This window comes from Sebastes fasciatus, chromosome 18, assembly GCF_043250625.1.
Source record: "Sebastes fasciatus isolate fSebFas1 chromosome 18, fSebFas1.pri, whole genome shotgun sequence".
Taxonomy (NCBI): domain Eukaryota; kingdom Metazoa; phylum Chordata; class Actinopteri; order Perciformes; family Sebastidae; genus Sebastes; species Sebastes fasciatus.
This window is the reverse complement of record NC_133812.1, coordinates 9,027,749-9,054,588: the sequence shown is the minus strand read 5'-3', so window position 1 is coordinate 9,054,588 and position 26,840 is coordinate 9,027,749. Positions and strand designations below refer to the sequence as shown.

General features: G+C 36.5%; 2 protein-coding genes and 1 non-coding gene across 3 annotated transcripts; 1 reads left to right on the top strand and 2 right to left on the bottom strand.

Annotated features, from left to right (window-relative positions):
- On the bottom strand, positions 1 to 7,215 carry LOC141756638 (cholesterol 24-hydroxylase-like). The gene is made up of 15 exons (XM_074616519.1): positions 7,000 to 7,215; positions 6,820 to 6,897; positions 5,764 to 5,845; positions 5,494 to 5,567; positions 4,673 to 4,759; positions 4,349 to 4,487; positions 4,108 to 4,215; positions 3,860 to 4,022; positions 3,435 to 3,500; positions 2,364 to 2,436; positions 2,195 to 2,279; positions 1,142 to 1,252; positions 925 to 1,013; positions 743 to 809; positions 1 to 656 (listed from the first exon to the last, which is right to left on the bottom strand). Exons 1-15 carry the CDS (start codon positions 7,137 to 7,139, stop codon positions 507 to 509), a joined length of 1,512 nt encoding a protein of 503 aa, XP_074472620.1. The 5' UTR covers positions 7,140 to 7,215; the 3' UTR covers positions 1 to 506.
- An 8,232-nt stretch (positions 7,216 to 15,447) lies between these two features.
- On the bottom strand, positions 15,448 to 23,070 carry LOC141756298 (cholesterol 24-hydroxylase-like). Its single transcript, XM_074615904.1, has 15 exons — positions 22,879 to 23,070; positions 22,698 to 22,775; positions 22,050 to 22,131; positions 21,780 to 21,853; positions 20,947 to 21,033; positions 20,623 to 20,761; positions 20,382 to 20,489; positions 20,134 to 20,296; positions 19,709 to 19,774; positions 17,835 to 17,907; positions 17,666 to 17,750; positions 16,611 to 16,721; positions 16,394 to 16,482; positions 16,212 to 16,278; positions 15,448 to 16,122 (listed from the first exon to the last, which is right to left on the bottom strand). Exons 1-15 carry the CDS (start codon positions 23,016 to 23,018, stop codon positions 15,973 to 15,975), a joined length of 1,512 nt encoding a protein of 503 aa, XP_074472005.1. The 5' UTR covers positions 23,019 to 23,070; the 3' UTR covers positions 15,448 to 15,972.
- Positions 23,071 to 23,185: 115 nt separating this feature from the next.
- Positions 23,186 to 23,258, top strand: trnat-ugu (transfer RNA threonine (anticodon UGU)). Its single transcript has one exon. It is a non-coding gene; the product is annotated as a tRNA-Thr (tRNA).
- The last annotated feature ends 3,582 nt before the right edge of the window (positions 23,259 to 26,840 follow it).

Here is a 26,840-nt window from a genome sequence, read left to right as displayed (position 1 = left end):
TTTGGCATTAAATGAATCATCAGTTTATTAAAGTGCAAAACAAAATAATTTTTTCCCCCCCTGCATTAGTAAAAATAATCTTATTTTCATTTGTGTAAAAATGGTAAATTCAGCATTTTGATATCAGTATTAAAGGCACAAATCAAGTTTAGAAGCTCAGTGGGTATGGAAGAGCACTTACACAGATATAAAGGTTAATTCCCTCAAGATTAAAGTGCTAATGATACTCAAAAAGTAGCTCATTTGTTTTCCTATATCCTCATTATTGTTAGGTAATAACAATCATCATCATAAAAAAAACAAGCACCGCCGATACCATTTTCTTAACAAAGTCTAAAAAAAGCAAACAGAAAAAGTAATTAATAAACTGCAGTATTAAAGGCTTTTAGGTTAGGTAAGAGTACAAAGCTGCAGGCAGTAAGCTGGTCTAAGTAACCCAACAACCCAATTTCACCACATGGACCATAAGGGTTTCATCTTATGTTATACGGTAACCATATGACCATTTATTTCTTGTGATTCCTGTGTCTGACAGAGCACACCACTCCACTCTTCGGCCTGAGTGTGCCTGTGTCTCGCAGGTCAAAGGTCTGTCCCGGCACAAGGGTGAAGTCGAACCTCTGGATCAGCTTGGCCATGATCACTTTGGCCTCCATCTGCAATCGCCCCCCCACCCATTGAGTTAATTCCATGTGTCGTTACGTTTTGTGTGTGCTGATCATTTATGACTGTCACCACCCACCTGAGCGAAGTTTTGTCCCAGGCATGAGCGTGGGCCGAGGGCAAAGGGGTAGTAGCAGTAATAAGGCCTTTTTAAAAACAGATAAGAGACACTTCAATGCACATCATATTCCTCATTTTATCTGGGACAACAACCAGTGTTCTAACATGCTAAGATGAAAAATAAAACTGTAAGCCACTTACTTGGGAGCATCTGGGTGAAATCTGTCTGGATCAAATGTCAGCGGGTCCTTGAAGAATTTCTCCATTCTCCCAGCTGTATAGCTGCTGAACTGAATTTCAGAATAATTCATTGAACATCACAACAACAGCAGAAATAAACTATAAAACCTTTTTTGGGTTCTGCCACACAATTCCTGCCTTATAGAGGTACAAACACACTCAAAAGTGAACAACTCACGAAACATGAGGTTCCTCCGGGTATGCGGATACCGTCAATGACAATGTCTTCCAGTATATCCCGAGATGTGCCTGGAGCTGGCGGGTAAAGCCTCAGAGTCTCTTTCAGCACCTGGGGGGGGGGGGGTTACAGTGTGAGGTGCACATCTTGGGTCAAGTGCTTATAATTAGCGCTGTCAAAGTTAACGCGTTAATGCAAAGATAGAAAGAAACTAAGGAAACCTAAGGAATCCATTGGTACAGACCATTTCATACTAGCTTGCCGCAAAGGAGGCTGAATAACGCTCCAAACTGACGCTAAATTTTGGCGAGCAAAAACTGGCATGGCCATTTCAAAGGGGTCCCTTGACCTCTGACCTCAAGATATGTGAATGAAATGGGTTCTATGGGTACCCACGAGTCTCCTCTTTACAGACATGCCCACTTTATAATAATCACATGCAGTTTGGGGCAAGTCATAGTCAAGTCAACACACTGACACACTGACAGCTGTTGTTGCCTGTTGGGCTGCAGTTTGCCATGTTATGATTTGAGCATATTTTTTATGCTAAATGCAGTACCTGTGAGGGTTTCGGGACAATTTTGTCATTGTGTTGTGTTGTTAATTGAGTTCCAATAATAAATATATACATACATGTACATTTGCATGAGGCATGCATATTGACTCAATCCCATGTTGATAAGAGTATTACAGTAAATCTCCCTTTAAGGTACATTTTGAACAGATAGAAAATGTCTGATTAATTTGCCATTAACTATGGACAATCATGCAATTAATCACGATTAAATATTTTAATTGATTGACAGCCCTACTTATAATAAAATTAAATTTAAGCAGAATTGTAAAGAAGAGGTAAATAATTGATCCAATTTTAGTGTGTCATCTGGAGATGGAACCATTCCTCATTTTGAAAATGAGAAGACTTAAGTTTAGGCCAACTAGAGAGTCAGTGAATAAATTAATGAATATGTGAGTATTGTTGCACAATGCATTCACAACATGCTTCACTACTAATGAGCTAAACCATCATTTTCCTAACTTCACGATATGTACCTGTGAGAGGTAGATCAGTTCCCCCAGATCGTCATAACTGATTTCCCATTTCATCCCAATGACATCATCCACCTCTTTCTTCACTCTGAGGAATAAAATCACAACTCAAGAAACCATCATTCAAAAGCTACATTATGAAACTGATTTGCCCTGCAGTATTAGTTCTTACTTCTCCAGTATATCGGGATGTCTTCCAAGTTCCATGACGCAAAAAGCCAGTTGATTAGCGGTTGTTTCTTGCCCTAAAATGTTAGAACATTACCTTTAAATGGGGCACATGTGGATCAACAACACATATTAAAGTTATTGCATTCTTTATCTCTAAGCCAAACAGTGGGGCTTAAGAGAAAAGTTATTCTAAAACATAATACAATTTAGGACTTAAATATTAGTGGTGATATAAGACAGGAAATGTTTACAGAAGAGTTTATGGATTATTGTGAATAACTGCGTCATACTTTTAATTTAAAATGATTGTTTGCACTACTTGCACTATGTCCACCTCACAGCATTACACATATATGTACAATAAAAAAAACTCATTTTATATTGCTACATTTTGTTCATTGCTAAGTTTTGTATATTGCTAAATTTAGTTTATTGCTATTTTTTGTATATAGCTAAGTTTTGTATATTGCTAAATTTAGTTTATTGCTATTTTTTGTATATTACTAAGTTTTTTATATTGCTAAGTTTTGTCTATTGCTAATTTTGTATATTGCTAAGTTTTGTATATTGCTAAGTTTTGTCTATTGCTAAATTTTGTATATTGCTAATTTTGTACATTGCTAAGTTTTGTATATTGCTAAATTTTGTTTATCGCTAAGTTTTGTATATTACTAAGTTTTGTATATTGCTACATTTTGTATATTGCTAAGTTTGGTATATTGCTACGTTTTGTATATTGCTATGTTTTGTGTATTGCTAAGTTATTGTATTGACAAATATTAGTATAAGTATAGTTTTTTGCCCAATATTTTTGTCTTTGCTAACATCTAGCGGGGATTAATAAAGTATCTACTGTATCTATCTATCTTGAAAAGTAATATTAAACTCTAAATATCTCCAGAATTCACACATAAACTGGTGGATAGTTCACATTATGGGTAAGAGGAAAATAGGTTTTACTGAAATTCTGGTTGAAGTGTCCCTTTAATTTCTTAATTGCCACAAAGAAGGCACAGCTTCAAGCTTATTTTGGAGCATTTCTCACATCAAAGCAGAAACAACACTGACTCACCCGCAATGAAAAATGTCACAAAATTGTCCAACATCAACTCTTCGTCTTCTTTCGTCACGCTTTTCTCTGGATTAATACAAAAACAAAATTGAACAACTAAACCAATATTCCAGTCATGTTATTGTAAAATTTGTACAAAGAAAATACTCAATCTACTGTATCTGAACAGGCAGTAGCTTAACTTTGCACTTCTGCTTTGCAAATCTAATAATATGTAAAATCAATGATGCACATCTTGAGATGATGATGCTTGTAATTTATATGTTTGTTGTATAATTCTCCTCAGTTTAAAATAAATACTCTTTTTTAAAACCAGACCCTGGAAACTATTGTTTGCAGCTGTCATGACCCTATTACAACACAGGGATGTTTAAACTTTCTTCTTATCTAATCAGTCAAACAATTGGAACTTTAGCAACCATAACCTTTGCCAGCTGATTTGATGATCTGTGTGAGGATGTCTTTGGGAACGTCATCGCCATTTTGCATGGCAGCCTTTCTGTTATTAATCCATTCAGCTCCAGTCGTGCGCAGCAGGCGGCAAGCTTCCCTTACTTCTTTAATGAATGTCCAGTTCTTCGGGTTCCACTGGAGATGCAAGATTTTAAGATCTCACACAGTTTATAATATTGCCACGACACAAATGCTATACAAACTTGCTGTGAAGTCGTACCTCAAAAAAGCGGTCTCTGGCATAGTAGATCATCCCTTTCAGACATGTCTCGATGGCTTTAGGGAAAGGTGAACCTTTCAGCAGGTTTAAATCCACACCAAAAGCAACCTGAGAGTTATCGAGGATACAAGGCATTTACACCTTGATCAGATGGATTTTTGTCATAAGCTAGTGCTTTCGTCACATGCAAGAAAAACTTTTTGGATCAGGGCTACTGCAGTGGAAACTGTAAAACAGATACCTTAGCAATAACATCAAGGGTAATAAAGTTGAATAGGTGGAGCATCGTGACCTCCGTTTGGTTATCAGCAGCATCTGCAAGTTTAGCCGTCAGTTTCTCTGCCCTCTCATTGAAGGTGCCCATTAGACCCCTCAAATACCTGGAAATGATGGTAGTTTTAGACAGTGGACTCCAAAGCTCCACAGAAATTATACAATTGGACAATATTGTCCAAAAGAAACAGAGCAAAAATTACCCATAATCTAAACAGAATATTCTATGATTGCCAACATCGAATAAAGGTTGAGCTCTATTGTGTCTCTTTGCAGTTGTCAAATAACTCACAAGCTGCTGAACGCAGGGTCCATCATCCGGCGCTGTTTATACCACTGCTCATGGTCATGTGCCGTTACCAGGCCGTTACCTAGGAACCTTGAAAAAAGACATGGAACAGAATACTTTCAAAATAGCAGGATAAGGTTGTAAATGATTTGCCACAAAGACTGTATATGAAGATGGACGACATGACAGCCAAAACATCTCGATCGCCCCCTGGTGGCTGGTTGCAGTATAGGTCATAAATCCTGCCCACTCCATGTTAGCGGATGGGACATGGGCCAAACTGAAAAGTCAAACACGTCAAATACATTTTTATCGAAGATAGTTTCTGTCATTTTAGGTAGTTCTTACAACGCTGAGCTGTAGGCTCGGGAAATGTACGAGAGAGGAGATGTAACTTTAACTTTCCATAACCGTCTCGAGTCTGTGTAATAGAACATGTGTCAATTTGATCATAAATGTAGTTATAGAGATATTATGGGTAGTTGCTGTGTATTTCTAGCTAAAAAGCTACAGTGGTGCTAACGTAGCAGCTAGGTGGCTCACGATATCGTGAGCGATACCGCAGCTTGAGTCCCCCGATCACTACTGCGCAGACTCTGGCTCCAAAAGATGTCAAAATCTCAAGATTGCAGCTTCCATAACCCAGATATTTGGGCTATTGGCTGGGAGGAAGTGGAGAGGTGTCATCCATCTAGATATACAGTCTATGCTTTGCAATAACGAAACAAGTCATTGTCTGGGACTTGTTTAACTGTATAACCCTGGTCCAACCCTGGTCATTGGTGTGAAAGGGGTATGAGATGCATATCGTTTGATAAAACTACCTTTGACCAAACAGGTTGAAGAGTTTCGTGTAGAAGAATTTATCTTTTGGATACTTTGCGGACATCAGGATTTCCTGAAACACAGCAATCAGAAGACGAAACATTGAAATTGTTTAATGTAAATATGATAAGGATATAGGCCTACCCATTTAACCAAAAAGAGTTGGAACTGTACTAGAGGATCTATCACTGTGCACCTTCACACAGTTTATTGCGCAATACTTATGCAATAATGTCTAAACAAATATCATTGAAAGGTGCGGTGTTTACCTTTGTTCCCTCTGGACAGGTCACAAGGAAAAAAACGTAATGGAAAGCATTTAGCCTGCAAACAGACCCATGAGTCTCCGACCTGTAAATGTAAATTCCAAACCATAATTAAGATTGCTTGGAATTGCAAATAATACAGTTACACCCAAAGTGAAGTTACACTTTTCGCAATAATTACTGAAAAAAGTTTTTTTTAAATATGTAGCTTAAAAATTAGTAAAATTTTCCCACCTTTTTATTTTTTACTAACTTATTTCTTGATTTAATTTTGATCTATTACTCTAGTATTTTTTTGTATTATTATTGTGTATTTTTCTTGTTTTTTTTTAACTCTATTCTTTCTTTTTATCATTATTATTATTATTATTATTATTTATTTTCTTAATTTTATTTCAATTTTGAATGTTGAAGTTGTTTTCTCTAGTGTACTTAATGAGTTGTCTATAAGCTCATCTACTTAAAAAATGGTTTATAAACTATTGTAATTACGAACTGTAAATTGCATATATGAAAACAACCTTGAAAAAAGGGAAAAAATAAAGTATAAAAAAAAAAATGAGTGAAATTTCCATCCCTTTATATTTTCTATTAACTTATTTGTTGATTTAATTTATTATTACTCTCGTATTTTTGTATTATTATTGTTTGTCTATTTTGTCATGTGTGTTTTTTTTGTTTTTAACTCTATTCTTTCTTTTTATCATTATTATTATTATTATTTATTTTCTTAATTTTATTTCAATTTTGAATGTTGAAGTTGTTTTCTCTAGTGTACTTAATGAGTTTGTCTATAAGCTCATCTACTTAAAAAATGGTTTATAAACTATTGTAATTACGAACTGTAAATTGCATATATGAAAACAACCTTGAAACCTTGAAAAAAGGGAAAAAATAAAGTATACAAAAATAAAACTTATACACATCAAAACTGCATTGACAAAGATTAATAGAACACACACACACATGTCGAAATTAAGTTAATAAACGTTGACCTATTACCTATATCACAACTATATAACATACTTGTGTTTATTGCATATGTATTGACGTTGTTACCATTGCAGGAACTTTTCGTATATGACTCCGTCGTTGCTCATTATCTTCAGAAACGTCGGTGTATGTCCGAAGAAGAAACTGTGGGGAGAAAACACAAAAAAGTGGCACGTACTGTAATGTCAACACAATAGTTTTTAAGCTGATGTTAGCAGGCAAAGTGAAGAAAAAGAGTCATCTTACCTGTCTCTCGGTGGCCCAGGTATGTGGTCATATTTCATATGAATGTATTGGACATAAAGGCAGTAACCGAGAAACAAGATGATAATCAGACAGAGCAGAGAGACAGCAGCCCAGCTCAAAATCCCATGGGAAAAGGACATTTTGATAAGCCAAGTCTCAAAGACTAGTTAGCTACTCCAAAGACAGTCTTCCCGTGAAGTCTTCCGCTTACAGTAACGTTAAATGCGATATTATTTCCGTATTACCTTTGACACACAGAACTTGAATATGTTGAAATTGTTTGAAATAGGTTTGAAATCATTCAAGAGGATTTCGGCCAAGATGGCCAATCAAGACGAGAGAGAGGAGCTGAGAGGAGGAGGAGTGGAGCAGCAGGTAGATGAATAGTGCAAGGCTCAGGCTCAGCCCTCTTAAAGCAAAAGTACGACGAGGACAGATAAAAAACACATTATTCATAAAAAATATATATATTATTAAAATATATATATATATATTAAAATAGTATTATTAAAAAATATGAGTACTATTTAGTATCATTAATAATACATAGTACTAATATTTTTTAATAATAATATTATATTAATATATATAGACATATTTAAGTATTTTGTGTAGTATATATTTAACAGTACGACGAGGACAGATAAAAACACATTATTGATAAAAACAAATAATAATAATATGTTGTATTATGCCATTTTCTCATCCACGCCTTCATCTCCTCCCGCCTTGACTATTGCAACTCACTCCTCTATGGCATCAGCAACACCTCCATAAATAAACTACAACTGGTCCAGAATGCAGCTGCCCGACTCCTCACCCACACCAAATCATGGCATCATATCACCCCAGTCCTAAAGGTCTGGGTATCATCGGATATTCTGTTTTTCCTTTGGAATTCAGAAAGGAAAAAACGTTTTTTTATTTTTTCGTTTTAAACCAAAAACGAGAAAACGGCCGAAAAACGAGAAAACGGCCGTTTTCTCGTTTTTCGTTTCTGAATCAAAAAATGAAAAACGAACCCAAACCGGGCCGTTTGTTTGTTTTTGCGAATTCCTTTTCTCATTATTCGTTTTGAATTGAAGAACGGAAGTCACGTGGGTTTTTAGTTTTTTCGTTTTAAACCACAAACGAAAAACGGAATCACGTGGTGCTCTGTTTGTTTTTTGTTTCCAAACGAAAAACGAAAAAAACAAATTAAAAAAACGATCCGATTTAGTTTCTTCAAGTTTCTTTCTGTCATTTTCTCTTTTGAATCAAGGAGCGGAGAACGGCAGTCACGTGACCCGGAAGTGAAGGCAAACATGTCAAAATAAAAGCCAAGAAGATAGTTTGGTCATTCTATAAAAGTGTAACATTATTTAAGCACAGGATCAAAGTAACAGTAGAAGATAAATAGGCTAAATAAATACACAAATAAGTACATACATAGATATTTTTTTGTTTTGTTCTTTTCATTAACACATGAATGTCTTTTATCCAAAAAGTGTGTGATAAATTACAGGGAGGGTCTCTACAGATGTTATACAACAGAGAGGGTCTCTACAGATGTTATACAGAACTCTCACATAATTGACACTTTTCTCTCTCACACCCTTACTATGGGCTGTTTCTTTATGTCGGCAGGTGAGAAGCACTATGTGGCGACTCCTTTCAACACACCTGACACTTCCACCTGATCCCTTCACTCCGTTAGGAAGGCTGTAGCCGAGTAGTTCTACATCATGATAATGATGATTTTTCAACCAGCGATTATGACATTAATGCCAGCTAGACAGAATAAAGCTCTGTCTGTCATGACAATAGTACTGTACTGAAGGCCACTTCATCACTCTAGATACTGTAGATTTAACAGATACCTGCTGTCTTCAGACGGCTGTAAAGAGTCACCTGAGTAAAGGAAAGGCTTTCAGTACAGTTCTATTGTCATGACAGACAGAGCTTTATTCTGTCTAGCTGGCATTAATGTCATAACCACTGGTTGAAAAATCAGCCTTATCATGATGTCAAACAAATTAACTAAATTACATATTATACCAAATAGACTAGAAATTATTGAAAAGCCTCATAAACCACCAAACAGAATACAGAAAGTTAGTGATTTCAGTTTTTTAGTGAACTGTTGGATTTATTATGTACAAAAGTGCTTACAATGACCTGAAATAACCTGCTTATAAGGGAAGCTGAAAACTGTTGTATTGTTTCATGATTGCTCAATAACTGTCTCTCAATTATTAGCTTCTAAGGGCATAACTCAGGGTGAAGGAATGAAGGACTTGGGGCTGTTCAGTTGTTGTTGCACTGTTTTGTTCCTTGAGGAGGTGATTCGGTGACTGTAGATTTCTATATAGTCACATTGTAATAATCTCCGGCAGCATTTGGAGAGGCTTTGAACTACTCAAGGGCGAGGACAGGGGGGAGGCACACGGGACTGCATGTTCTGTTCTTTTCACAAGGTCACGGGAGGATGGAGTCAGAAGGAGATAACAAAGAAGAAGATATGCAGCAAAAACATCACGTGCCATAAGCTCATGAATATTGATATTGTGTAAACCATAAAAACGCTGGATCAGGGATAGCTCGGGGTTCAGACTTCGCGAACTGACCCATGCATTGTATGTTGTCAGGGACACGTTGATTGGATCCAGAATTCTGTAAACTCTGTTATCTTACTTATGCAACATTAATTGTTCGGAATAAATTGTATTATTATGCTTTAACCCGTCTGTTTGGAAAATCTCTTTGTCACACAAGATTAACCAACACGTAACTGTGCCCTGACCTCTTGGAGGTAGAGGGCCGGTTCCTTCAGAACTCAGGCAGATTAATCCTCATATTAGACTATGATGTCTGAAGGTTGGCAAACATACTGATCAACCATACTTATCTATCATTGACCATGTTTATTGACTTGACTTTTCATCTATAAATGCGTCAAAATTGAAAATTTGACTGAAAAGAAAATCCTTGGGGATTGAGGAGTGGTGACCTCTGACCCCTACGGTGGGTAACGTCACAGAAGGCCCACTCATAAAATGCACTGACTTCACTGGTGTTGGATTTATTATGTACAAAAGTGCTTACAATGACCTGCAATAACCTGATTGTTGGATTTGTTGTGCATGAAGTGTTTGCGAGGACAGGGAGGATGTACGTTCTGTTCTTTTTGCAAGGTCAAGGAGAGAAAGGAGTCAGAAGGAGATAACGAAGAAGACATGCAGCAGAAACATCACGTGCCATAAGCTCATGAATATTAATATTGTGTAAACCATGAATAGGCTGGATCAGGGATAGCTCGGGGTTCAGACTTCGCGAACTGACCCATGCACTGTATGTTGTCAGGGACACGTAGGTTGGATCCAGATATCTGTAAACTCTTTATTTTTACTTGTGCAACATTGATTGTTCGGAATAAATTGTATTATTATGCTTTGACCCGTCTGTTTGGAAAATCTCTTTGTCACACAAGATTAACCAACACGTAACTGGGCCTTGACCTCTCGGAGGTAGAAGGCCAGTTCCTTCACTGGTACCGAATCTCCCTCCAAACTAAATTGTAAAGCTGACGGCCCCTCAATATGAACTGATCAATACAATCAAACTTTATTGTCCACCAGGGTGGATTTTTCTCTTCGGCTCACAAAACACAGAAAACAACAGACAGCAGTTAGTAAAAAACAGAGACAGGTTATGTTACACATTAAAAACAGTTCATGTCAGTGTCTGTGGCTCAGATCTGCTCAGTCACTGTGTTGAGTTAAGAGTATTGATGGCATTTGGGATGAAAGACTTTTTAAACACATGTTTAGTTGCCAGAGGGGCTCTATAGCGCCTCCCGACTGGCTGCAGAGAGGATGGGAGCTATCTGCCAGGATGCTCCTCGCTTTCTTCCTCGTCCTTTCTGTAAAAAGTTGAGTCAAGGGCTTTTGGGGTTTACCACCTATTTTGCCTGCCATTGACACAATCCTAGACAGTTTATTCTTCTATCTACAGTGTAGGTGACCGTACCAGGCAGGAAGGTTAAAGGTTAAAATCCTCTCAACAATAGTTTTGTACACTAATTCTAAAATCTGCCGGCTGACACCGAAGCCACTAAGTTTCCTTAGAAGATAAAGTTGCTGTGAGCATCTCTTGAAAATATACTCTGTATTTACAGAGAAGCTCACCTGGGTGTTGTTGGATTTATTATGTACAAAAGTGCTTACAATGACCTGCAATAACCTGACTGTTGGATTTGTTGTGAATGGAGTGATTGCGAGGAAAGGGAGGAGGCAGGTGCTGTTCTTTTTGCAAGGTCAAGAAGAGGAAGAAGTCAGAAGGAGATAACAAAGAAGAAGATATGCAGCAAAAACATCACGTGCCATAAGCTCATGAATATTACTATTGTGTAAACCATGAATAGGCTGGATCAGGGATAGCTCGGGGTTCAGACTTCGCGAACTGACCCATGCACTGTATGTTGTCAGGGAACGTTGATTGGATCCAGATATCTGTAAACTCTTTTATTTTTACTTATGCAACATTGATTGTTCGGAATAAATTGAATCATTATGCTTTAACTCATCTGTTTGGAAATTCTCTTTGTCACACAAGATTAACCAACACGTAACTGGGCCTTGACCTCTTGGAGGTAGAAGGCCAGGTCCTTCAGTGTCCAGGACTGTACCGAGGTATTTAAAGTGTTCCACAGTTTCAACATGTTGGCCATCAAGTGAAACTGGCTCTGTGATCAAATGTTGTTTTGTGCAGCACATGATTAATTCTTTCGTCTCGGCCACATTGATTTCTAGCTGGCTAGTGTGACACCGTGTTTGAAGGGCTGTAGTGTGGGCCAGATAGGCAGCTTCACCTAGTGGGCCTGTTTCCTGTAAAAGGTCAACTAAGGCCATGTCATCCGCATACTTGAACAGTCTAAAATGTTTCTCATTGATCATAAATTCATTAGTAAAAAGAGAGAATAGCACAAGGGAAAGAACACAGCCTTGTGGGCAGCACGTCTGATATGTTCTCCCTGACACAGACCCTCTGATCCACACAACTAACCCTGTGTTGATGTTGAGATCAATGAGCCTTTTCAGGAGAATATGCGTCTTCATTGAGTTAAAAGCTGAGCTAAAATCCGCGAATAAAGCTCTGGCATAACCTTTAGGATGCATAAGGTGTTTTGTGACTGTGTTAAGCACAGCGTCGTCTGGGCCTCTGTTGCTCTTATTTAAGCGAACTGGAGCAGATCTAGCACTGTGCTGGTCAGGTGGCTGGCAAGAACTCGTTCCATGGTTTTACACAATATGGAGGTTATTGCGATAGGCCACAGATCATTTGGCTTACTTGCGTCGGCTTTTTTAGCACAGGCCTAATTATTGTGAATTTCCATGATTTTGATGAAGTGGCCTTCAGTCCAGTACTATTGTCATGACAGACAGAGCTTTATTCTGTCTAGCTGGCATTAATTTCATAATCGCTGGTTGAAAAATCAGCATTATCATGATGTAGAACTACTCGGCTACAGCCTTCCTAACGGAGTGAAGGGATCAGGTGGATGTGTGTTGAAAGGAGTAGCCACATAGTGCTTCTCACCTGCCGACAAAGAAACAGCCCATAGTAAGAGTGTGAGAGAGAAAATTGTCAATTATGTGAGAGTTCTGTATAAAATCTGTAGAGACCCTCCCTGTTGTATAACATCTGTAGAGACCCTCCCTGTAATTTATCACACACTTTTTGGATAAAAGACATTCATGTGTTAATGAAAAGAACAAAAAAAAAATATCTATGTATGTATTTATTTGTGTATTTATTTAGCCTATTTATCTTCTACTGTTACTTTGATCCTGTGCTTAAATAATGTTACACTTTTATAGAATGACCAAACTATCTTCTTGGCTTTTATTTTGACATGTTTGCCTTCACTTCCTGGTCACGTGACTGCCGTTCTCCGCTCCTTGATTCAAAAGAGAAAATGACAGAAAGAAACTTGAAGAAACTAAATCGGATCGTTTTTTTAATTAGTTTTTTTCGTTTTTCGTTTGGAAACAAAAAACAAACAGAGCACCACGTGATTCCGTTTTTCGTTTGTGGTTTAAAACGAAAAAAACTAGAAACCCACGTGACTTCCGTTCTTCAATTCAAAACGAATAATGAGAAAAGGAATTCGCAAAAACAAACAAACGGCCCGGTTTGGGTTCGTTTTTCATTTTTTGATTCAGAAACGAAAAAATAAAAAAAAGTTTTTTCCTTTCTGAATTCCAAAGGAAAAACGGAATATCCGATGATACCCAGACCTGAACTCCTATCCCCCTACCAACCTCAACGGTCCCTCAGATCCACCTCAGCTGGTTTACTCTCCACCCCCAAGTCCAAACTCCGCAGCTTTGGGGACAGAGCATTCTCTAGGGCAGCTCGCAAGCTCTGGAACTCACTCCCCAATCTCATCAGAGACTCCGATTCCCTCACCACATTCCAGTCCCGCCTCAAAACACATCTTTTCTCATCTGCTTACCCATAGCCCCCCCCCTCCCACTACCCATCAGTCCGTGTGTATGTATGTGATTGTGCCTGAGTATGTCGCTTTTTGTCGTTCGTCTCCTGTCTGTCTCACACCGTTTTCCCCCCGACTATGTTAAAGCGTCTTTGAGATTACTAAAAAGCGCTATATAAATCTAATATATTATTATTATTATTTTATGTATGATGTGGTATTCTGTATTTTTTTTTTTAAAAGCCTAACTAGGGACAAGGTCTGCAAATTTTTTTTATTGCTAATTTTTGTATATTGCTAATTTTTGTATATTGCTAAATTTTGTATATTGCTAAATTTTATTGCTCATTTTATATTGCTAAATTGTTTATTGTTAAGTTTTGTATATTGCTAAATTTTGTTTATCACTAAGTTTTGTATATTGCTAAATTTTGTTTATCGCTAAGTTTTGTATATTGCTAAGTATTGTATATTGCTAAATTTTGTTTATTGCTATTTTTTGTATATTACTATGTTTTGTATACTGCTCAATTTTGTTTATCGCTAAGTTTCGTATATTGCTACGTTTTGTATATTGCTAAGTTTTGTATTTTGCTAAGTTTTTGTATATTGCTAAGTTATTGTATTGACAAATATTAGTATAAGTATAGTTTTTTGCACAATATTTTTGTCTTTGCTAACATCCCTCAATAATAATAATAATAATAATAATAATAATACAATTACAAAGCACTATACTAATGGCTTTGAACACCTATTTAAAAAAAATATTATTAAAAAAATATTTGAAAAAGTATTATTAAGATAAGATAAGATGAGATATTCCTTTATTAGTCCCGCAGTGGGGAAATGTTCCAGTGTACAGTAGAAAAGGGGATAATGCAAAAAACAAGATGCATCAGCTAACACAGTAAAAAAGAGCTAAACAAAGTGTAACAAAATAAGAACCATTTAAATAGAAGAAAGTATAAAAATAGGAGCAGTATTTACAGTATTGACAATAAACAGACTATTAACAAAATTGCACAAGTGGAAATTATATATTATATATATATATATATATATATTAGTATTATATAGTAGTATTACATTAATAAATACAGACATATTTAAGCATTTTGTGTAATTTATATTTAGCTTTCAATATTCACAAACTGTTTGACTTTTATTATCAAAAGTTAGTTGATTTGTTTTTGTATTTATTTATAAGCAAAAAAGCTGTGTTTTAAAAGTAATTTTTTATAACTTTAACCACAACTGTATTGATATCAGCATCTGACTACAATGTGATACGCCACTTAACAACCATATATATATATAAAAGAGAAAAAATGATTATTAAAAATATTAGTACTCTATAGTATCATTAATTAATAGTACTAATATTTTAATATTAATATTTTATTAATATATATACAGACATATTTAAGCATTTTGTGTAGTATATATTTAACTTTTGATATTCACAAACCGTTTGACTTTTATTAGTAAAAGCTAATTATTTTTTTTTAATTTATAAGCAAAAAAGCTGTGTTGTAGAAGTAATTGGCCCAATTATTAATTGTTTCAAAATCAACAGTATAAATAATTATATAATTAACAGGTGCTTTTGAGATTTCTTTGCAAGCTAAAAAGCTGTGATGTATTTAATAATTGTTTCAAAATTAACTTTAACCACCACTGTATTGACATCAGCCTCTGACTACAATGTGAATTGCCACTTTCACAACCTTATATTACAGGCATATACAGTATATATGAAAACAAACTCCTGACATGAAGCTTTGATGAGTGGCAACTTTTGAGTGTTAATTCTCTAGAAATTGTAGTTTAACAGGTGCTTTTGAGATTTCTTTGCAAGCTCACAGCGCCCCCTTGTGTCCACTGTCAGTAACAGCCAAAAACACAGCAGGTTGAGTACATTAAAAAAAAATCTCTGCACAGCAAACCGAGCATGAAATAAAATCAGACTGTTTGGCATTAAATGAATCATCAGTTTATTAAAGTGCAAAACAAAATATTTTTTTCCCCCTGCATTAGTAAAAATAATCTTATTTTCATTTGTGTAAAAATGGTAAATTCAGCATTTTGATATCAGTATTAAAGGCACAAATCAAGTTTAGAAGCTCTGTGGGTATGGAAGAGCACTTACACAGATATAAAGGTTAATTCCCTCAAGATTAAAGTGCTAATGATACTCAAAAAGTAGCTTATTTGTTTTCCTATATCCTCATTATTGTTAGGTAATAACAATCATCATCATAAACACATGGATATACTGTTTAAATCATTGAAACAAGCACCGCCGATACTATTTTCTTAACAAAGTCTAAAAAAGCAAACAGAAAAAGTAATTAATAAGTAGTTTTAGAGGCTTTTAGGTTAGGTAGGAGTACAAAGCTGCAGGCAGATAGCTGGTCTAAGCAACCCAACAACCCAATTTCCCCACATGGATCATTAGGGTTTCATCTTATGTTATACGGTAACCATATGACCATTTATTTCTTGTGATTCCTGTGTCTGACAGAGCACACCACTCCACTCTTCGGCCTGAGTGTGCCATTGTCTCGCAGGTCAAAGGTCTGTCCCGGCACAAGGGTGAAGTCGAACCTCTGGATCAGCTTGGCCATGATCACTTTGGCCTCCATCTGCAATCGCCCCCCCTCCACCCATTGAGTTAATTCCATGTGTCGTTACGTTTTGTGTGTGCTGATCATTTATGACTGTCACCACCCACCTGAGCGAAGTTTTGTCCCAGGCATGAGCGTGGGCCGAGGGCAAAGGGGTAGTAGCAGTAATAAGGCCTTTTTAAAAACAGATAAGAGACACTTCAATGCACATCATATTCCTCATTTTATCTGGGACAACAACCAGTGTTCTAACATGCTAAGATGAAAAATAAAACTGTAAGCCACTTACTTGGGAGCATCTGGGTGAAATCTGTCTGGATCAAATGTCAGCGGGTCCTTGAAGAATTTCTCCATTCTCCCAGCTGTATAGCTGCTGAACTGAATTTCAGAATAATTCATTGAACATCACAACAACAGCAGAAATAAACTATAAAACCTTTTTTGGGTTCTGCCACACAATTCCTGCCTTATAGAGGTACAAACACACTCAAAAGTGAACAACTCACGAAACATGAGGTTCCTCCGGGTATGCGGATACCGTCAATGACAATGTCTTCCAGTATATCCCGAGATGTGCCTGGAGCTGGCGGGTAAAGCCTCAGACTCTCTTTCAGCACCTTGGGGGGGGGGGGGATTACAGTGTGAGGTGCACATCTTGGGTCAAGTGCTTATAATTAGCGCTGTCAAAGTTAACGCGTTAATGCAAAGATAGAAAGAAACTAAGGAAACCTAAGGAATCCATTGGTACAGACCATTTCATACTAGCTTGCCGCAAAGGAGGCTGAATAACGCTCCAAACTGACGCTAAATTTTGGCGAACAAAAACTGGCATGGCCATTTAAAAGGGGTCCCTTGACCGCTGACCTCAAGATATGTGAATGAAAATGGGTTCTATGGGTACCCACGAGTCTCCTCTTTACAGACATGCCCACTTTATGATAATCACATGCAGTTTGGGGCAAGTCATAGTCAAGTCAGCACACTGACACACTGACAGCTGTTGTTGCCTGTTGGGCTGCAGTTTGCCATGTTATGATTTGAGCATATTTTTTATGCTAAATGCAGTACCTGTGAGGGTTTCGGGACAATATTTGTCATTGTGTTGTGTTGTTAATTGAGTTCCAATAATAAATATATACATACATGTACATTTGCATGGGGCATGCATATTGACTCAATCCCATGTTGATAAGAGTATTACAGTAAATCTCCCTTTAAGGTACATTTTGAACAGATAGAAAATGTCTGATTAATTTGCCATTAACTATGGACAATCATGCAATTAATCACGATTAAATATTTTAATTGATTGACAGCCCTACTTATAATAAAATTAAATTTAAGCAGAATTGTAAAGAAGAGGTAAATAATTGATCCAATTTTAGTGTGTCATCTGGAGATGGAGCCATTCCTCATTTTGAAAATGAGAAGACTTAAGTTTAGGCCAACTAGAGTCAGTGAATAAATTAATGAATATGTGAGTATTGTTGCACAATGCATTCACAACATGCTTCACTACTAATGAGCTAAACCATCATTTTCCTAACTTCACGATATGTACCTGTGAGAGGTAGATCAGTTCCCCCAGATCGTCATAACTGATTTCCCATTTCATCCCAATGACATCATCCACCTCTTTCTTCACTCTGAGGAATAAAATCACAACTCAAGAAACCATCATTCAAAAGCTACATTATGAAACTGATTTGCCCTGCAGTATTAGTTCTTACTTCTCCAGTATATCGGGATGTCTTCCAAGTTCCATGACGCAAAAAGCCAGTTGATTAGCGGTTGTTTCTTGCCCTAAAATGTTAGAACATTACCTTTAAATGGGGCACATGTGGATCAACAACACATATTAAAGTTATTGCATTCTTTATCTCTAAGCCAAACAGTGGGGCTTAAGAGAAAAGTTATTCTAAAACATAATACAATTTAGGACTTAAATATTAGTGGTGATATAAGACAGGAAATGTTTACAGAAGAGTTTATGGATTATTGTGAATAACTGCGTCATACTTTTAATTTAAAATGATTGTTTGCACTACTTGCACTATGTCCACCTCACAGCATCACACATATATGTACAATAAAAAAAACTCCTTTTATATTGCTACATTTTGTTCATTGCTAAGTTTTGTATATTGCTAAATTTAGTTTATTGCTATTTTTTGTATATAGCTAAGTTTTGTATATTGCTAAATTTAGTTTATTGCTATTTTTTGTATATTACTAAGTTTTTTATATTGCTAAGTTTTGTCTATTGCTAATTTTGTATATTGCTAAGTTTTGTATATTGCTAAGTTTTGTCTATTGCTAAATTTTGTATATTGCTAATTTTGTACATTGCTAAGTTTTGTATATTGCTAAATTTTGTTTATCGCTAAGTTTTGTATATTACTAAGTTTTGTATATTGCTACATTTTGTATATTGCTAAGTTTTGTATATTGCTAAGTTTTGTATATTGCTAAGTTTGGTATATTGCTAATTTTGTATATTGCTAAGTTTGGTATATTGCTACGTTTTGTATATTACTAAGTTTTGTATATTGCTACATTTTGTATATTGCTAAGTTTTGTATATTGCTAAGTTTTGTATATTGCTACGTTTTGTCTATTGCTAATTTTGTATATTGCTAAGTTTTGTATATTGCTAATTTTGTATATTGCTAAGTTTTGTATATTGCTAAGTTTGGTATATTGCTAATTTTGTATATTGCTAAGTTTGGTATATTGCTAATTTTGTATATTGCTAAGTTTGGTATATTGCTACGTTTTGTATATTACTAAGTTTTGTATATTGCTACATTTTGTATATTGCTAAGTTTTGTATATTGCTAAGTTTTGTATATTGCTACGTTTTGTCTATTGCTAATTTTGTATATTGCTAAGTTTTGTATATTGCTAATTTTGTATATTGCTAAGTTTTGTATATTGCTAAGTTTGGTATATTGCTAATTTTGTATATTGCTAAGTTTGGTATATTGCTAATTTTGTATATTGCTAAGTTTGGTATATTGCTACGTTTTGTATATTGCTACATTTTGTATATTGCTAAGTTTTGTATATTGCTAAGTTTTGTATATTGCTACGTTTTGTCTATTGCTAATTTTGTATATTGCTAAGTTTTGTATATTGCTAATTTTGTATATTGCTAAGTTTTGTATATTGCTAAGTTTGGTATATTGCTAATTTTGTATATTGCTAAGTTTGGTATATTGCTAATTTTGTATATTGCTAAGTTTGGTATATTGCTACGTTTTGTATATTGCTATGTTTTGTGTATTGCTAAGTTATTGTATTGACAAATATTAGTATAAGTATAGTTTTTTGCCCAATATTTTTGTCTTTGCTAACATCTAGCGGGGATTAATAAAGTATCTACTGTATCTATCTATCTTGAAAAGTAATATTAAACTCTAAATATCTCCAGAATTCACACATAAACTGGTGGATAGTTCACATTATGGGTAAGAGGAAAATAGGTTTTACTGAAATTCTGGTTGAAGTGTCCCTTTAATTTCTTAATTGCCACAAAGGAGGCACAGCTTCAAGCTTATTTTGGAGCATTTCTCACATCAAAGCAGAAACAACACTGACTCACCCGCAATGAAAAATGTCACAAAATTGTCCAACATCAACTCTTCGTCTTCTTTCGTCACGCTTTTCTCTGGATTAATACAAAAACAAAATTGAACAACTAAACCAATATTCCAGTCATGTTATTGTAAAATTTGTACAAAGAAAATACTCAATCTACTGTATCTGAACAGGCAGTAGCTTAACTTTGCACTTCTGCTTTGCAAATCTAATAATATGTAAAATCAATGATGCACATCTTGAGATGATGATGCTTGTAATTTATATGTTTGTTGTATAATTCTCCTCAGTTTAAAATAAATACTCTTTTTTAAAACCAGACCCTGGAAACTATTGTTTGCAGCTGTCATGACCCTATTACAACACAGGGATGTTTAAACTTTCTTCTTATCTAATCAGTCAAACAATTGGAACTTTAGCAACCATAACCTTTGCCAGCTGATTTGATGATCTGTGTGAGGATGTCTTTGGGAACGTCATCGCCATTTTGCATGGCAGCCTTTCTGTTATTAATCCATTCAGCTCCAGTCGTGCGCAGCAGGCGGCAAGCTTCCCTTACTTCTTTAATGAATGTCCAGTTCTTCGGGTTCCACTGGAGATGCAAGATTTTAAGATCTCACACAGTTTATAATATTGCCACGACACAAATGCTATACAAACTTGCTGTGAAGTCGTACCTCAAAAAAGCGGTCTCTGGCATAGTAGATCATCCCTTTCAGACATGTCTCGATGGCTTTAGGGAAAGGTGAACCTTTCAGCAGGTTTAAATCCACACCAAAAGCAACCTGAGAGTTATCGAGGATACAAGGCATTTACACCTTGATCAGATGGATTTTTGTCATAAGCTAGTGCTTTCGTCACATGCAAGAAAAACTTTTTGGATCAGGGCTACTGCAGTGGAAACTGTAAAACAGATACCTTAGCAATAACATCAAGGGTAATAAAGTTGAATAGGTGGAGCATCGTGACCTCCGTTTGGTTATCAGCAGCATCTGCAAGTTTAGCCGTCAGTTTCTCTGCCCTCTCATTGAAGGTGCCCATTAGACCCCTCAAATACCTGGAAATGATGGTAGTTTTAGACAGTGGACTCCAAAGCTCCACAGAAATTATACAATTGGACAATATTGTCCAAAAGAAACAGAGCAAAAATTACCCATAATCTAAACAGAATATTCTATGATTGCCAACATCGAATAAAGGTTGAGCTCTATTGTGTCTCTTTGCAGTTGTCAAATAACTCACAAGCTGCTGAACGCAGGGTCCATCATCCGGCGCTGTTTATACCACTGCTCATGGTCCTGTGCCGTTACCAGGCCGTTACCTAGGAACCTTGAAAAAAGACATGGAACAGAATACTTTCAAAATAGCAGGATAAGGTTGTAAATGATTTGCCACAAAGACTGTATATGAAGATGGACGACATGACAGCCAAAACATCTCGATCGCCCCCTGGTGGCTGGTTGCAGTATAGGTCATAAATCCTGCCCACTCCATGTTAGCGGATGGGACATGGGCCAAACTGAAAAGTCAAACACGTCAAATACATTTTTATCGAAGATAGTTTCTGTCATTTTAGGTAGTTCTTACAACGCTGAGCTGTAGGCTCGGGAAATGTACGAGAGAGGAGATGTAACTTTAACTTTCCATAACCGTCTCGAGTCTGTGTAATAGAACATGTGTCAATTTGATCATAAATGTAGTTATAGAGATATTATGGGTAGTTGCTGTGTATTTCTAGCTAAAAAGCTACAGTGGTGCTAACGTAGCAGCTAGGTGGCTCACGATATCGTGAGCGATACCGCAGCTTGAGTCCCCCGATCACTACTGCGCAGACTCTGGCTCCAAAAGATGTCAAAATCTCAAGATTGCAGCTTCCATAACCCAGATATTTGGGCTATTGGCTGGGAGGAAGTGGAGAGGTGTCATCCATCTAGATATACAGTCTATGCGTTGACATAACAAAACAGGTAATTGTCTGGGACTTGGTACAGTATCTGTATAACTGTATAACCCTGGTCCAACCCTGGTCATTGGTGTGAAAGGGGTATGAGATGTATATCGTTTTATTAAACTACCTTTGACCAAACAGGTTGAAGAGTTTCTTGTAGACGAATTTATCTTTTGGATACTTTGTGGACATCAGGATCTCCTGAAACACAGCAATCAGAAGACAAAACATTGAAAATGTTTATTGTAAATATGATCAGGATCTAGACCTACCCATTTAACCAAAAAGAGTTGGCACTGTAGCAGGATCTCTATCTCTGTGCACCTTTACACCGTTTATTGCGCAATACTTATGCAATAATGTCTAAACAAATACCATTGAAAGGTGCGGTGCTTACCTTTGTTCCCTCTGGACAGGTCACAAGGAAAAAAACGTAATGCAAAGCATTTATCCTGCAAACAGACCCATGAGTCTCCGACCTGTAAATGTAAATTCCAAACCATAATTAAGATTGCTTGGAATTGCAAACAATACAGTTACACCCAAAGTGAAGTTACACTTGTCACATAATTACTGAAAATTTTTTTTTTTAAATATGTAGCTTAAAAATTAGTTAAATTTTCCCCTCTTTTTATTTTCTATTAACTTATTTCTTGATTTAATTTATTATTACTCTCGTATTTTTTGTATTATTACTGTTTTTTTTGTTGTTGCTTGTTTTTGTTTTTTTAACGCTATTCTTTCTTTTTATCATGATTATCATTATTATTATTATTATTATTTATTTTCTTAATTTGATTTCAATTTTGAATGTTGAAGTTGTTTTCTCTAGGGTACTTAATGAGTTGTCTATAAGCTCATCTACTTAAAAAATGGTTTATAAACTATTGTAATTACGAACTGTAAATTGCATATATGAAAACAACCTTGAAAAAGGGGGGGGGGGGAGTATAAAAAAAAAAAGAAATTAGTGAAATTAACGACAACTTATACACATCAAAAATTGCAGGTATGTATGAAACATAACGTTTGTGCTTGACGTTACCATTGCAGGAACTTTTCGTATATGACTCCGTCGTTGCTCATTATCTTCAGAAACGTCGGTGTATGTCCGAAGAAGAAACTGTGGGGAGAAAACACAAAAAAGTGGCACGTACTGTAATGTCAACACAATAGTTTAAAGCTAATGTTAGCCAGCAAGGTGAAGACAAAGAGAGTCATCTTACCCGTCTCTCGGTGGCCCAGGTATGTGGTCATATTTCATATGAATGTATTGGATGTATAAGCAGTAACCGAGAAACAATATGACAATCAGACAGAGCAGAGAGACAGCAGTCCAGCTCAAAATCCCATGGGAAAAGGACATTTTGATAAGCCAAGTCTTGAAGACTAGTTAGCTACTCCAAAGACAGTCTTCCCGTGAAGTCTTCCGCTTACAGTAACGTTAAATGCGATATTATTTCCGTCTTACCTTTGACACACTGATCTTGAATACGTTGAAATTGTCACTGTACCTTTAATAAGGACAGATCGGGCTCCATAGCTCAGTGGTTAGAGCACTGGTCTTGTAAACCAGGGGTCGCGAGTTCGATCCTCGCTGGGGCCTGCCGGGGAAACACTTTTCCTCCTCTGATGCGACTTCGATCCCTGCTTTAAATAATGATTTAGCACTTAAGCATCAATACCCAGCGATATAATGCTGCTTTTGTGAATAACTCTTACTGGCAAATTAGCTTTAGCTACACCAACGTTAAGCTGTTACAGGTTTGATTATTGACTCATTAGCCATCTAACATTAGCTAAATATATTTTATTTTTTATTTAACCTTTATTTAACCAGGAGGTCCTTTGAGATTAAAATCTCTTTTTCGAGGGAGACCTGGCCAAGATGGCACACCATTACAAAGTTACAACAATTATACAGTGGAGCATGTTAAAACAGATAAAAGACAACAGATACATAATACAAAATCCAGTTTAGGAATAGCAATTGCACTCTTCAGCTACACAGTTTTTTATCAGAGCTTTGAACTCTCCCAAATTAGATTGTGACAATCCCATAGGTGCTAATGAAAAGATAATACAATGAAAAAAAAGATATAGTGCAATATAAATATAAAAAAATATAAAAGATAATACAATATAAAATATAAAAATACAATATGTATATTGATGAGATAACAGTTTTGCCAGATTACAGTTTTGCCAGATTATTGCACAAAGTGTCCGTCAGATAATTATATAATTACTGCACAGAATGATCAGCATATGTCATTGCACATACGACCAAAATGTTGAAACAGCTTGTAACCATTATAACCAGGAAAGTAGGCTTTATCAGTCTTTATAAGTAGCAGACATGTGGTTTTTGTGCCAGTCATGCTAGGACTTAAGGGTAAAAATATCACATAACGTTATCTTATAACAAAGTTAATTGTCCATACTGACCACAGATAGAATGACAATCTCACCATGTCCCCTGAGTTAAAAACTTAAATCTGTCATACAGAAGAGTTTAGACATTTTGTAAATAACTTGTAACAAAGTGTAGCACTTACAAGAGAGGGAGAATGCATCAGGAAATGATAACACAATGTCTTTCGGCTATTTAGGTCCTGAACACTGAGCCTTCATTAACACTCAGGTTTTAGTAGGGATACGTTTTTCTCTTACCTGGTAGAGTGGGCGCCCCATGTACCAAAACTGAGTCTTTACCGCAGCAGCGCGGGTTCGAATCGGTTCGAATCAGTTCGAATCCAACCCGTGGCCCTTTGCCACATGTCGTCAACTCTCACTCCCTGTAAATAAATCTGTCCTATCTAATAAAGCCCCCAAAAAAATTATCTATAAAAAAAAAATGGGTCTTGGGGGTGGGTTAGGTATCTGTATTAAAGTGGCTGTTTTGTCATAGAGTTTAGTAAGGATCTTTATCATATCATAAATCTATAGAGTGCTCCAGGGATGATGTATTTTTGTAGGCCAACCAGGAAGTTAGCATTGCCCTGGGTTCCCACAACAGAAATCCAATGGGATTTTTCCATTGGGTTTTGTTTTTTTGCAAAAATAAGCTCTATGGCAAAAAAATGTTTATGATACTTACACGTTTTTGAGTCGATAATCTTCACAAATGAACACCACTTTTATGATTTTTAAAGTGTAAATGCAATTGCCAGAAGTAAAACGCTAACGTAGGGTACACAATGTCAGCTTTGTACACAAAAAACAGTTTAACTAGAACTTTCTCTGTAGTCTTATGGCAGGTGTCTAAAAACTGAGCTATTATCCCTTACTTAAAGAGTCTGTTTGTAACACGTATAAATCAATCCGGGTCGGTGTCCCATGCGCGCTCGCTTGTGGCTACGCTGTTCAGACAAGACTCCAACACAAACTACATGGAAGCATCAAAACCGCAAAGTTATATCTAGTGAAGCCCGTCTTGCAAAACAGTGTTGGCCGCGGCCGGAGGACGCGGGAGAGACCGTAGCTTTGGTCAGAAATAAATACTGTTTCCCGTGTCTTGTGAAGTGACGGGGCTCCGCAACGAGTTAAGTTATCGTCACCGACTGGGTGCCGGTGTCTTCGCTTTTCCCTCCGACCGCGGTCGGGAGGCTGAAGCAAGAAAAGCCAACACTAGGATCAGCAGTGATTCATGGAGAGACCTTCATCTGGTCAGCTAACATTACTGCCAAGCAGGTGAAATATAGAGTGATATTGTGGTTTTAGCTGAAGTGTGTCGCCTCACTGTTTTGACGGATAATCGCTCACATTCACGTAGCGCGTAAACACGGGCGAGCGCAAGCAACAGGACACTGACTTTCGTTGACTTAAAGGCCACAGATATCGCTGTTACAACCAATTTCTGATTCTTACAAACAGTACCATTAATGAAGCAGAAATAGGCCTATATGTGTCATGCACCCACTGCACCTTGTAAGGATAAACATGAGGCAAGTTAGAGTTATCACGACTTCAAAACTTTGAACCAAACTGTGCTGCCTCCCACCTCAGAGTTCATCCTTCACCAATCAATTTCAGCACGGAAGGACATGGGAATTCCTCCATGACTTAAAATAGGACCAGCGTTGCCAGTCGGAGCATGCACCTACGTAGATAGATGCACTTCACACTTCAGCTGGTGAAGCGGGAAACCCGCCCTCGGTTTATACAATTGCACTCGTCTCCAGGAGCAGTGGCATAGCAGGGTAATTGTTTGAGTCAATATTTGACTCACATAATAAAAAGATGCCTACAGAAGTGATAGGCTAGCGATGCAGATGGACATTGTGAATCAAATGCGCACTTATGTTTGCTCGTGTAAATACATTGGCTCATCATTAAACACATTCTGCAGTGCTAAGAGGGGCTTAAAGGCTGTGACAAAGTAAGCATGAAAGTCCCAAATTTACATCACATTTAGAATCAGCTATGTATTATTCTGCAAAAACTACCATAAATTGATTGCATCTGATTCATTCCGTATTTTTTCCTGACGCATGTGCATCCTATTTGTAGAAGAAATACAATGATCCATATGATTAAATATATATATTTCTGACTGATTCTAGCTAATTTAGGTCTCTAAATGCGACTACAGTCTTCTTGGTGATCAAATATTGTTGTCATTTTAACAGATAAAACCCCCAAAAGTTCAACATGTCCTCTTATCAAACTCATACACTCACCTACTTAACATTCTTTAGGCTGACACGAAGCCGGAGGAAATGAACAGCACACTAATCTGAGCTTCATCTCAGCCCGTGATGGGTGGTGATATATGCACACACTATAGGATTATTTTTACATGGTAAACCAGGCTGTTAATAGCTTTTCAGAGTCACAGAATTACCAACATTACGTGCCTGTTTTAAAATACATGTAGTACATTTTTCAGTCCACTTATTTCAAGGCGAAGATGGGCATGCTGGAAGTAAAGCATTATTTCTATATAGGACAAATCAGGAGTTTGTGTTCATGTTGATGTATTAGTGATCATCTTTATTTAACCCTGCAGACGAACTGATGACGAAAACATTTAGGTGATTCATTGATTAGTAATTGGCAACAATTTTGATAATCCATTAATCGTTCACGTTGTTTTTTTAAGCAAATTCCTCCAAATTCACAGGCTCCAACTTTTAAAATGACTTCTATGATAATAAACAGAATATCTTTTGGTTTTGGACTGTAG

Bases quoted from the DNA above. Each gene is read 5' to 3' on its own strand.
- LOC141756638 (XM_074616519.1), bottom strand. From the start codon at position 7,139: ATGTCCTTTTCCCATGGGATTTTGAGCTGGGCTGCTGTCTCTCTGCTC. The intron at 4,760-5,493 runs GTAGTTTTATCA...TCTTTTTTCAAG, and splicing joins TTCAACCTGTTTGGTCAAAG to GTTCCTAGGTAACGGCCTGG. The intron at 1,253-2,194 runs GTACATATCGTG...CCCCCCCCCCAG, and splicing joins AACTGATCTACCTCTCACAG to GTGCTGAAAGAGACTCTGAG.
- LOC141756298 (XM_074615904.1), bottom strand. From the start codon at position 23,018: ATGTCCTTTTCCCATGGGATTTTGAGCTGGACTGCTGTCTCTCTGCTC. The intron at 22,776-22,878 runs GTAAGATGACTC...TTCTCCCCACAG, and splicing joins CCTGGGCCACCGAGAGACGG to TTTCTTCTTCGGACATACAC. The intron at 16,123-16,211 runs GTGGGTGGTGAC...GGGCGATTGCAG, and splicing joins TGGGACAAAACTTCGCTCAG to ATGGAGGCCAAAGTGATCAT.